This window comes from Neopsephotus bourkii, unplaced genomic scaffold, assembly GCF_033783945.1.
Source record: "Neopsephotus bourkii isolate Nb327-2 ecotype Australia unplaced genomic scaffold, CSIRO-AGI_Nbou_v1 NB_1346, whole genome shotgun sequence".
NCBI lineage: Eukaryota > Metazoa > Chordata > Aves > Psittaciformes > Psittacidae > Neopsephotus > Neopsephotus bourkii.
In genome coordinates, this window is record NW_026901826.1 from 1,026,361 (window position 1) to 1,038,859 (window position 12,499).

At 40.7% G+C, this 12,499-nt stretch overlaps 1 protein-coding gene across 1 annotated transcript in view; it reads right to left on the reverse strand.

Moving 5' to 3' along the window:
• SHROOM2 (shroom family member 2) overlaps positions 1 to 12,499 on the reverse strand; it is a 132,782-nt gene that overhangs the window by 40,695 nt on the left and 79,588 nt on the right. Inside the window, exons 5-6 of the mRNA XM_061366476.1 lie at positions 5,567 to 8,207; positions 3,527 to 3,639 (exon numbers count right to left, since the gene is read on the reverse strand). Coding sequence (XP_061222460.1) covers positions 3,527 to 3,639; positions 5,567 to 8,207 — 2,754 coding nt within the window. The remainder of the gene's footprint in view (positions 1 to 3,526; positions 3,640 to 5,566; positions 8,208 to 12,499) is intronic.

Sequence of the window (12,499 nt, forward strand, 5' to 3'; positions counted from 1 at the left end):
AATCAGTTTCCTTGAACTTGGGAACCTCTCTATAGGCTCCTGTTTCTGGCTTGTCAGAGATTTTTTAGAACATTGAACTTGCGCATTTAGGTCAATTTAGGCATCAAGTAATGGTTTTTACTTTGGTCTTGTATGGCAAAGGCTGTTCCTTTGTCCTCAACAGCTCAGACAGGAACAACTACTAAGGCATGGAAGAACTAAATGAAACATCTTACAGTGTTTAGAGTCATGCTGTGGTTCTATGCTTGACATGCACATGTACTTGACACTTACTAAATGTTGAAAGGTTTTCTGTGACTTGTGATCTCATAAATCCTTTTTCACTTTTTGAAGTTATGTAATTTTCATAGATATTGCAGAAGCAAATTAATAGAGGCACAAGTCAAATGTTCTTAGAAAGTAAAGAAAAGCAATGGCTGTCAACATCTTTAGTAGATGGCAATCTCAAGAATTAGATCACAGAGCACTATTCTTTTGATATGGATTGACGTTTATGTGTGTTGTGTCATCCAGCAGGAAGCCACGCAGACTACAGGTTGGAGCACACATTTCCGTCTTTAAGCTTCTGAAGGGCTATGTTGGTTTAGAAATAGTGAAGACTTCTATAGGGAAGTTAATTATATAACCGGCGTATGCTATTTGACAAATAGAGACAGACGCATTTAAAGGATAGACTTTGCATCTGTGAAAAGCTAAGTGTTAGTAACTAATCTGAAATAGGAGTAGCATCACCAAAATAAGATTTTTGTTTTACAGATCATTAAACTTGTGCAACACCTTTAAGCAGACCTAAAGTTAAGAACATACTTAGAATCGCATCAAGCCTCAGTGTAAAAATATCAGCTCATCTTAGATGATTGCTTGCATGCCTGTAAGTTCATGACAAGAGTGGTTTGGTTCCTGCATGACAGATGGTAATGGCTACTATGGACCACTACTTTTCCTTCCTATAGAAATAATACTCCAAGCTATTAAATATTGCAGTTCAGAAGAACATGTAGCTTTGCTAAAAAGGGAGATGAAACAACCTAAATTCACTGGAAGCACTCAGTAATCTCAGATGGGAAAAATACAGCCCATAGATGAAAGGAGTTCACAAACTATCTTCATCAGCTTAAAAAATCCCCAACTTTTAGAAGAAATGTTAATTTAGTTTTTACAACTGTGTGCTAAAAAAAGAGCAGCACCAAAAAAATACTATAGCAAAATGAGCCAGCAACAAAAAGCCCAGGAGAAAAAAATTGCTTAGCCTGCACTTTCTTTTTTTAACCATTTGATGTTACAATACTCCAACCCCTTTTCACTCTAGATTCAGGGCATTAAGAAGACCTTATATTTCACCTGAAAATAATGAGGGAAGCTGTGATGGGAAACATTCAAGGCTTATTAAAAAGCCAAATTATTCACTTTTTTGTTTGCTTTTTTTTTTTTTATTTTTCCAAAACAACAGTAGGGGAAGGAGGCCACAGGCACCTTGTATCGTTAGGACAGTCTCTAACCTAACGAAGGCACCCACGGATGCCACAGCTGGCCCTCAGCTTGGGCCCCCGCACATCTAGCCCACATAAATGCTGATGGGCGGCCCCTGTGAACAGCACAGCCACGGTGCCTTTGGTAGCACAAAAGCAGCTGCAGAAGACAGGCCTCAGCAGTACAAAATAAGGGCCATCAGCAATATAATCTAAACCTAAGTTTTCAAATAAAATTTTAAATATGACCACAAGTTTTGGTTAATATTAGTGTTCAAGAATATACCATGGATTAGGGAGATCTGCTAGCCATTTGCAGAGTGCTAGTTTTTAAAAGTAGGGAAACTAAATGCCTATAGGGCAGCTCAGAAATAGTAAAATCATTTCATGTCATGATGTGTCCAGTTCCTTTTGTGCACAAGAATGCCTTGTTAAAAAAAGAGCACATGGAAATACATATTCTTTCCCAGAGGACAGCTATGCATCATAATGCATGTTCACAATACAGGAATTAAATGCAAAAATAAGAACTTTTGTTTATTTATTTTTTTTTTAATACAGAAGACATACAAGTCCTCTGCATGACACAAATGCTGAGGGAAAGATTGCAAAAGTGACCATTTAACAAAACCTTCTGTAATGCAGTGAAATGGCCAAATACTCTGAAATAGTATGTCAAAATAAGCTTTGGCTTAAAAAAAAGAAGTTACTGCAGCTGGTGCCCAGCCATGTGATTTTCATGGATTCCCTGATTATAAAGCGAGAATTGTGCTGCACAAACACTGCTAAAATGCTGGCGTAGGAGTACCATTCACACTCTTTTGCGATTAGGGTTCAGCACTGCTGGATGGAAATCATTTTACTTGTCCAGAGATGCTGTCTGCCTACAGAAGCTCATCTGCTCCCAGCTGATTGCGCTGCTGCCTCCCCCTCTCCCTCTCCTCCAGCCCAATCTCCCCTCCATGCACATGCGCACACAGGTTGACACCCTCATGGGCTATTCATTTTGAAATCACTATGGTAAGTACAAAGGGCCATAAGGAATTAGATAGCAAATGACCTCTTCAGTGGGGCCATAAGCAATGCAAAATACAAACAGAGAAAACCACAAATAAATACTAATTTTTGACAAGCTTTTACAGTTATGACTACAGTACACATATGCTACAGTTCATCATTTTCTTTCCCCTTGAGAGATTAATACCACTTCCAGAGCTGAGGAAAACCCATAGAAGTTACTTTCCCTATACATGTGTTTCTTTTGCTAGGAAACCCAGAGCTGTCAAGCCTGATGATAGCAGTGTGTGCACAATCTCAGCTCAGCTGCCACACACCACTTCAGCAGCTGCAGTATCAGCAATCCCTGAAATCAGTGCTTACATTACAACTGCTCCTGCAAACAGTGGTCCAGAAGGAGGAGGAGGATACCCCCCTGCATGTAACACATTTAAGAACTTCACCTGCATTGTGTATACAGTCATACATTTGAAAAGGGTCTGAAAATATCATATAGTTTCATTAAAACACAAATTATCAAAGAAAAGTGGAGCTTATCAAACCTGAAAATAACTTTTGGTGGCTTCTGTTCATGTACTGCATTCGGTAAAGGCAAAAGTAAAGTCCAATTTACAGCACTACTGTGTTCCAGTAGCATGCTGTCTTTTACAAGGATAATATTGGAAAACTCTTTTGGGAAACCTCAAGCATTCCCTCAACCTTGCTTAACCCCCTCCACCAAAAACCTGTAACTGATAAATATGAAAAATACCTGAATCATTTCATGCACACAAATCATAATCATCCAGCTCTGAACAAACTGTAATACACTCAACACTTAAGAATTTCTTCAAGCTTACCCTAGACTCCCTGTAAATTTCAGTCCTAACAATAATTACATCATGCAGGTTGAAATATGTGGGAAGAAGGAGGGAAACAAGGGAAAACTGTGTTGTGAAAACTCTGAAATCATCAGCAAAACGTCCAATCTGGGTCAGGAAAAGATCAGATCAGAGTTGTCATAAGGAATCTCTTAAAGCAAGAAATTAAGAAATACTTACTTTATAGTGCAGGTAAGTTCATTCCTTTCATCCAGATTGTTAACTTTAGAGAAAATACGCTCCCCATCTTCCTTTAAATCCTCTGCTTGCCTCCTTACTTCAACTGAGACTTCCTAAAAGTGGTTTACAGCAGAAGTAAGACACCAAGTCATCATGTTTCAGACTCCCAAAAAAATCTGTGATTATGGAACCTCTTATTTGTGGGTTTGCTCTGTTTGAATATACATGAAGTCAACAGCACAGTATGTCTCAAGCTTGTTTGGTTTTAAGTGGTACAGTATGCTATGTGACCTCTTGCACAGCACTACTGACCCAGCTGTGCTCAACTTACTGCTCTACTTTGTTGATCTACAGAAGAGCTTAACATTTATATCAGCGTTTGCAACTTTCACCTGGCAAAGACAAAAGAAACATGTGGCAAAGAAGTTAGAGGAGAGCTGCTCCCATTTTAGAAGATGCACGTACGCACCAGCTTTTGAATCCCTGAGCACATACTTCAGTTTCTCAGCAAAACACACAACATCCCTGTTCCAGGGTTTTATTATCTCACTATCTTCAAAAGACCACACCCAAAGCACAGCTTTGCATTACAAACACTGAACCTACAGGAAACTTAATTGCGCATTAGCACTGGAATCGTCTGAATCACATATGAGAAAACATCTTCACTTACTCGAGCATGTTGTAAGCATCTTCAATGTGCTTATCACCATATTTTCCAGGTGCCTAAGCAGGTGTCTGCTTTTTGCCCCAGGAGGCCTATACTGAACTTGAAGGCACTGACTAATAAACCAGAAATGCATACATGGAATAGATGATATGATTTTTCTGCTGGGTAGGCAATTATTAAATAATTTAGTTAATTTAGTTTTCAAAATAACTTCCATATGAGTATTTCCAGTGCTTGGAATCTCTACCCTAATAAATTACTCACATAGTTAAGTCTGCACGTAAGAGTTCAAAAATAACTTCTGCCAAACTTAAAGACACACAAAAAAATAGAAGAAAAAGAATCCACAATTCTTAGAGATCAACGTATATGTTTCTTTTTGAGCTATTCTTATTCTAATCCTGGTCTACACACACATACAGGTGCCATGTGGATGTGTGTGCATGTATGTATGCATGCAATGTTATTACCAAGAGAGTAAAAAAATAACATACAACTGCATTGCTCCAGTTCTTTTCTTGCATAAGGTGACGTTCAGCACAGATTGAACATACTATGACTCTATACAATGAGGCAACCTTGGAGCAGCTTGAACAACATCTTTTTAACAGAGAACTTAAGAGACTTGGTTTCTCTGTTTACTTCCCCTGCCACCTGCCAACCATTCCCTGGCAGTGCTCAGTTAAAAATTAACTTAAAATTTACATGCAAGTTGAACAGACATTTGGCATCTCTCTAAGGAATAAATTTATACATCTTAAATCAAGCAATCTGCCATAAAACACTAAGCAGTTTCACTTGTTGCTGAAGTGTAGCTTTAACAGGCATGTTTTTAATCTCTAACTTTTATCAGGCAGAAGTTTTGTCCTATGCAGCTTTTGCATCAAGCCAGCTCATAAGAAAAGAGGAAATCCATGGAAAATGATTAGACCATTAACAAGACTGGGCAAAAGCAGGCATTATTTACCCTTGGAATATTTTTATTCATAATTTCAGAGAACAGAAAATGTTAAAATGGGGAAGGCAGCCACACCAATGAAGAAAACTATGGGTGAAGATTGCTTTGATCCTCCTCCTATACCTTTACTGTAAAAAGAGGATATTATCAAATCAATATTTGGCTACAACACACAAGAGATTACTTTATTCACTTGTTCTTTTCCACGCTTAATTGCTGTGCAATGCAAACTTTGATCAGCTTCCTTTTACTTATGGAAACTAGCTATAACAAGCATTCCCTTACTGACAAAAGGCAAATACCATACTACATTGTGTTCCTAAAATGAAAATCTTCATAAAAATCCTCTTCCACCACTCTCCTGTCCCCCCACCTGGGCAACTGAAAGGATAAAAGCAAAAAACACTTGTACCTGTTTGTAGAAATCAGCAGAAGGAGATGATCTAGACCTCTCATGGGTGAACTGTGCTTTCTCATGTTGTTCATGGCCTGCATCAAGAATATTATCAGCTGAACGGTACCTCCCTGAGTTCCGTGGCTCTATCGGCTTCCGCTGCTCCTTCCATGACGCCTCATACTCTGCAAAGGTTCCCAGGCGCTGTGGCTGCTCAGATTTCACAATCCTATCAGCAGCCTTACTGCTGCTACTATGGTGGACGTTATCTTTTGCAGCATGTACAGTTTCTAGTCCAAGAGAGGCTGCCCGACCTCTTCTCTCATACCATGACTCCTCTCCCTCCTGTCCACTGTGAACTTTCCTATCTGGCCTCTCAGGCTGTCCCTCAGCTAGACTGGAGGGAGATGGCTTCTGTGGTGCTCTCCTTTGTGCAGGCTTACTTGTTTCTTCAAAAAATTTCCACCTGTCTGCAAATGAGCCCAGGGCTTCTTCAGATGGATTTGGACAGCAATGAGCACGGCACTCATCCTCTGTCATTCCCACCTCATTCATCTTCTCTGGTTCAGAGTAAGACTTCATTTTTTGCTCTGCTGTGAACCTCTTCCTGGCTCCGATGCGAGAAACGTGATGAGTGCCACTCCCTGTGGGGTTTGGTTTAGCTTGTGTAGCCTCAAGGAATCCAGACACATCTTCAGAAACCAAAGCCAATAATGAACAGTTGTAACTACCAGTTTTCTGCTCAGGTGACCTGGGTACATGTTCAGTGGGGCTAGGCTCCAAGTCCCGCCGTTTGAAGGACGTTGCTCTCAGAACCCTGGCCTGGGCCTCCTTGAGGTGATCTTTGTAGGTGGTGGTAAAGTTAGTGTCTGCGGAGACAGTGACATTTTCTGCTGAATCTGGCTTCCAGGTCTCGCTACACTCCTCCGTTTCAGATGACCCTACTAATGTAGCAGTGCTTCTACTTTTCTGCAGCTTTGCTCTTCTCATTTGGATCTCATTTCTCAGGGTTGTTGCAAAACGATCACTTCTTCGTGCCTGTTTAGACAAGTGAGTGTCAAATGGGACCTGTCGCTCTGTTACCACTTCTGAGCTGTTGTTTTTCCCTTCCTGAGTTAAGGAGTGCAACATTGGGGTCTTCTGAGGAGAAATCTTGCTACTCTCATCTTTCCCCCACCTAAAATCTTTCTGAGCAGATCTTTTTTCGGTGGTAAGACCACAGCCCTTTACATACTCCTGTTGACCATACCTGGTTTCATTTTCCTCAGAGTTGCTCTCAAAGTTTTTCTTTTGTACAGACTTTTCAGTGTGATTGGGTTTTCTAGCTTCTTCTACTACAGCACACCTAGCATCCCCATCAAAAGGGTGATGACTGCTGTTCTCACACCCTTTCAGTGAAGATTCAACAGATTGTTGAGGTAGATAGTATTTTGGTTTTTGAACCACTGTGACAACTGCAAGATTTTCTTGAGATCCGAGAGGTGGATCAGTCCCCACTCCAGGTTTCCAGCTCTCATCCTTGAGTTGTAGTGGCTTTGAGCTTCCCTGAGCAGGCTGTTTTACTGTCACACAGTAATAGCGACTCTGTCCAGTGTTGTCCACCTTCTGTTCAGCAGCACTGTTCAAAGGAGAGCAAGTGTTGGGGAGCCCCGCTTGGTTTGGACTGTAGCCATGAAAATGATGTGTGGGTGACTCCTGAATGCCACTATAGGACAGATAATGTTGCTGATCTTTAGGCGCAGCTAAGATTCTTGCATTGTGAAAAAAAGTGCTTTCATCACTGTACTGGTGCTGGTGGTGGTAACTGTAAATAGGCTGTGCAAACCGAACATCAGTGCTGGACAAGGATGACTGCAGTTTGTTCACAGTTCCTGCATTACTGTTGTACCTTTCACCAGCTGAACAAAAAGTGTGTTCTGAACTGAGATCAGATTTATAATTTGAGCTGCCGACCCTCCTGTCAGATGCCCTGGAGGGCTGCCGCTGCTGCTCCACAGTTTCCAAGCTCCAGTCATTCCTCGGCTGAGATCGGTTCAGAGCTGTGAAGTGCTGCATGCTGGCACCCTCTGAGTACACAGGGCCATGGGCTTTCTCATGGCCTTTGGTAGCAGCAAAGCTGTCACTACGAAGTGGTGGAGGTGGTGGGGGAGGAGATGAAGACTTGTTCTTATCAGGAACATACCACACAGGTCCAAAACTGGATCTCCCAGAGCTGGTGAGCTTGGCATCGGGGTGCTCCTCTATTCTAGGACTTTTATTGTTCTCATACTGGATGGGAGCTGGCATATATCCGGGTTTTTCCTCTATTCCACTGCTGTCATTCAAGAACTGGCCTGACTTGCTTCCATGCTTAGAAGTCTCCCAGTGGCCTACTTTGTATAGCATGTTCTCTGCTGAAGAAGTGTCTGTGTTGGACAGAGTGTGGTCAGGGGTGCTAGAACTTGTGGAGAAAGACCCGTAGGCTGAATCCCGCTTACTCTGGCTCCCTAGATGATCAATGCTACTATTAGACCTTGCAGAAGAAAGTCTTCCGTACTGGGCTACTTGTGGAGTGTGGTCCCAGCTGTCCATACTTCCCAAGGAGCTGAACTGGTCAGAAGTACGATGAAGGCTTGACTGATCCCACGAGTTTGACAGGTCATGGGAAGAACAACTATGGCTGGAAACAAACAAAAAGCCTCAGCATAAATATGCCAGTCAAAAAATGCCACAACATTATTATAAATATACAGACACCAATTTTACTAACAGTGGTTAAGATCTATCTGCATAGTAGCTACTCAAGACAATCTATTAAAATTGGAAGTTTGAACACAAAGTCAGGGCTTTATACTCTGCCACTGATTCAAAGCTTGAAATTTGACTAACTCAACTTCCCCTTCTAAGTTTACCAATAAGTAATAGATTTTTATCACTTTGAAGGCTCCCCTCTCCCTCTGCAAGTTGTTTTTTCTGGTTCTGCTTTTAGACAAATTAAGTTTGGGCTCCATTAGCTCTCTCTTTCCCAGGACAAACCAATTTATATTTTAGCTTATTTTCCAGGCACCCTGACTCTTACAGTGATCAAAACTCACGTACTTCCCTGTTCATCTTTTGTGAACTTACTATAAACTTCTTCAGCCCATAAAGATATTGCCTTGTCCTGCTTATCCAAATCTGCCCATTCATTTAATATTTTAATTTCTACATGGTTTCTAAATGGGGTTCACTAAAAACATTTGCCTCAAATGCCACCATTTACAGTTCTGAGCCACCACATGCACCTTACCAGTGCGGTTTCAAACCACTCGCAGGTTGACACCTTTACAACAATTCAGTTCCGCAACACTGACAGGAAAATGACAGGAGAAGATGCCGGAGCAATGTAAGCTTTGAATGGCCAAAACTAAACTTCTGACTTTCCTTCAAGAATCCTTCCTGACACCAGTTCCCCTCGCCACCTTTCCTCTATAGAAACATCATCTTTGATACTGTGCTTTCTCTAGATAATTTGCCTAGGACCCTATTTCAAAATCTTGCTGCTTCTGTTGTTTTCCTACCTAATCAGTTTTGTTCTGTTTTCTTTCCTTCCTGTCTTTCACAGCACTCACCTCCTGTCAATTCAACACACTGATACTGGGACAACAGTCTTTCCAATTATTCTCATCACATCTCCCTGTTTGAACTTTACTGGCAGCTCCTCCTGTTTTTATGTACCAAATTCAAATTCTTGCCCTTGCATGCAAAGCCCCTTGGTAGAAATCCCAGAATTATTCCACTTCCCCGTAGCTATAATTAAATGAAACATCTATCAAATCTTGTGCAGTAAAGAAACCTGTGAAAGCTAGTAATGAGATTAGATTAGTCCACATAAAATACACAAAGAGTGATATATAGATTTTTTTTCTGTCAAAAATATTGCAAAGTTCAACTCAACAGTTCTCTGGAATTCAGCATTAACACAGTAATTGTTTTACTCCCCCATCTATTACTGTAGCTTTTGTAACATTTTTACACAACATGGTCTGAAGCAATTTATGTGAAATAAGCGAAGATATACTTGTGCTTATTTTCTAAAAGCATTTTATTAACAATACGCACTAAGACTGACCTCATCTTGTGGGTTTTTTTATTCTTTCATTCTTTTATTTTCAGAAATCTAAAACACCATGCTGAATACTTAAAAGGATCTTAATTGTCATCTTGGGCGGATACTGTGGTTCACTAATACTTGGGTCACTAACAGAATCTCCCTTGTTAGTGAAGAATGTAGGGCATATATTGCTATGAATTGCTGTTATTTCTCCCTTCAGCACGAAGATATTTTGGCACTGATTAAAATAAAGGTGACACTTGTGCAGAAAAGCCTCAATGCAGATATGCTGGTATCAAATGAGCAGCAGATATTATCAGCCTAAGAGGTGAAAGCTCTGGTAGAAAATGCCTAACAGAAACCCAGCAGATGCAGCAAAAGCTTCAAAGACAGAACAGGAAAGTTTCTGGTGGTGTGCTACTGCAAAGTCCTTAACCACAGGGCGATCACCCCATGAACCCTTACATGGAAAAGAGTACAAAAGCCATTTCTCTGCCAGAGCCTGGCACCTCAGGATATCCTTTTCTCAATGTTTTTGTTTAGAGTGGATTCACAAAAGCACCTACACTGCAGGTCAATGTCTGGCAAGCAAAGTTGAGGAATAATCTACAAACACCAACCTTGACTATTTTGGCTAATAAACACACTTCCCCTGCCAAACCCTGGGGCATGAGCTTCTGCTTTTGTGCCCTCCCAGAAATGACATCATCTCAGCAAATCAGACAACATGGGATTACAGACCAGAGGTACCTGGCCCTAACTGCCCCAAAACCTCAGTTTAAGCAGCCTTACCAAAGCATACCCACACCAGAACAAAGCTGAAGAGGTTATTAGTTTCAATTGCACACCCAGGGGCATGAAAAAAAGAAACCGTAAGGTCCTCTATTATATTATATCCTAGTGGAAGAAAATGCAGGGTATGAATTTTTTGTAATTCAAGACAGCTCATTTCCACAACTCCCAGAAAAGTGCACTCAGCGTTAGTCTAGGCTGGGCTAGGAAAGCCTGCATCCATGTTGTTAAGGTATAACTTCTGGAAAAAAGAGACCGTAAGACTCACAGAGGGAAATTAAAGCACCAAAAGCTTACAAGGTCTAATGCTCTAGCCTTGCATGAGAGGCACTTACACCTGCCAGAACTACCCTTTCTCCTACCCTATGTATCAGTGTAGATCGAGTCCCTTATGGTCTGTTTTCCTATGGTTTCATTCACCTTCTTGAGAGTCCAAATTCAGTAGGCTGGCAAAAAAACCCAAAACATCCCCCCCTCCCCCTGTCCTAATTTGCCTGTAGCTTAATCTAGTATCAACCTAGGTAGTAAGGACAATTTTCAGAGGGTTGTTTTGTTCAGCTATGCCCCACCCCACAACACACAATATCCAGATAAATCCTTTCTTGGAAGAGTGCAAAAACATCTCTTTCTCCTCTCTGAACTCTGGTTTTACAAGTGATTTAGTTTCCACACTCAGAGAGAGAATGAAGGCGGGCACATTCAGGGGATTTTAGGCTGTGACTACTAATCTCAGATGCTTAGCTCAAGGAAGAACAAGAAATTCCAGAAATAGCTGGAGGATGGGATCCTTGGGCTAGAAATATTCCCTCCTCACTCTATTTCCATTATCTTCTTGCATACTGCTGCTTTCATCTACTGACTGCTGTGTCTCTGGTTCAGCTTAGTGCTTCACTTAGAAGTGCACTGTGCTTCCTGGTTTTATGAATTGTACTTTGAAAACAGGGAATCTCTGAAGCTGCTCACCTTTTCTTTTTGCAGAATCCCTCTCTGCAACTGGGATTCTCAGATATCCAAGTCTTTGGCCTGGCACTCTGGGAATGCTAGGCCTCCAGCAGCCCAGTATGAAGTCAGCTCTGCCACTGAAAACTGTCTTGGGCAACAGACACCAGGACTGACAGATCTCTCAAATACATCACCTTTCAAGTGGGCAGCACAGGTAGGCAAGGTGTTCAGCACGGCAGTGCCCTGGCAACCCTGGTGTTAGACTGTGCTAAAGCTACTAAATATTTCAGCAGCATTTGAGAAAGAATTTGCTCTTTTTATTAATACTGACGTCTACCAGCAGTTGCTGCTATTTCTGATATGTGGGAGAAGAGGATTGCCCTATTCGCCTCCCCCTTTTCTTCTACACCCACAATTTCCTGCCCAAAATTAAATTTCAAACTGGACTTGAACCAAATTAATACTTTTTTAAATATCGTGATTAGCCCAGCTCCTATAAGATCATGCTTTGAGATGTGTCTTGTAGTGTTTCACTAGATACAAGGACAACTATAAGGAAGAGCAGGAAGCATATACTGATTTACAGCTCAGTTAGAAGACTCAGCAGTCTGAAAGCAAAAGTATCTGAGAGCTCCTGATGATAGTGCTGTAAAGGTCTTACAAATTTCGGAATTTTGTTCCTAGGTACAAGAAATTTTACTTCATTAAAAAAATCTTTAAACCTTTTCTGTGTAGATGTTAACACACTCACACTTTATTCAAGAGCAGATAGCAAGTTCTTTTAAAAATAGTAGAGAGGTTCTAAAGAAAACAAATGATGTAAAATTATTGTAAAAATTTTACAATTGTAAATGTAAAAATTGTAAAAATCATTTTACAAACTAAAAGTATTTTTCAAAGTAAAATAAAATCTTAAAGTATTAATGTTTTTCTAACTATTACGATAAATTAACACCAAGAAATAATGATGGAGAACATAGAGCAGTCAGTACAGGAAATGTAAGCCTGCTTTCCAAACTGGGATTGTGCACCAGACTTACTTTCTTTAAGGTCAGTGAAGAAAAAAAGCAACAAAAAAGAAAAAGTAAACCAAACCACACAAATCCCTCATGAAAATGCTGAAGAATGTCACCTACGAGCAGGAA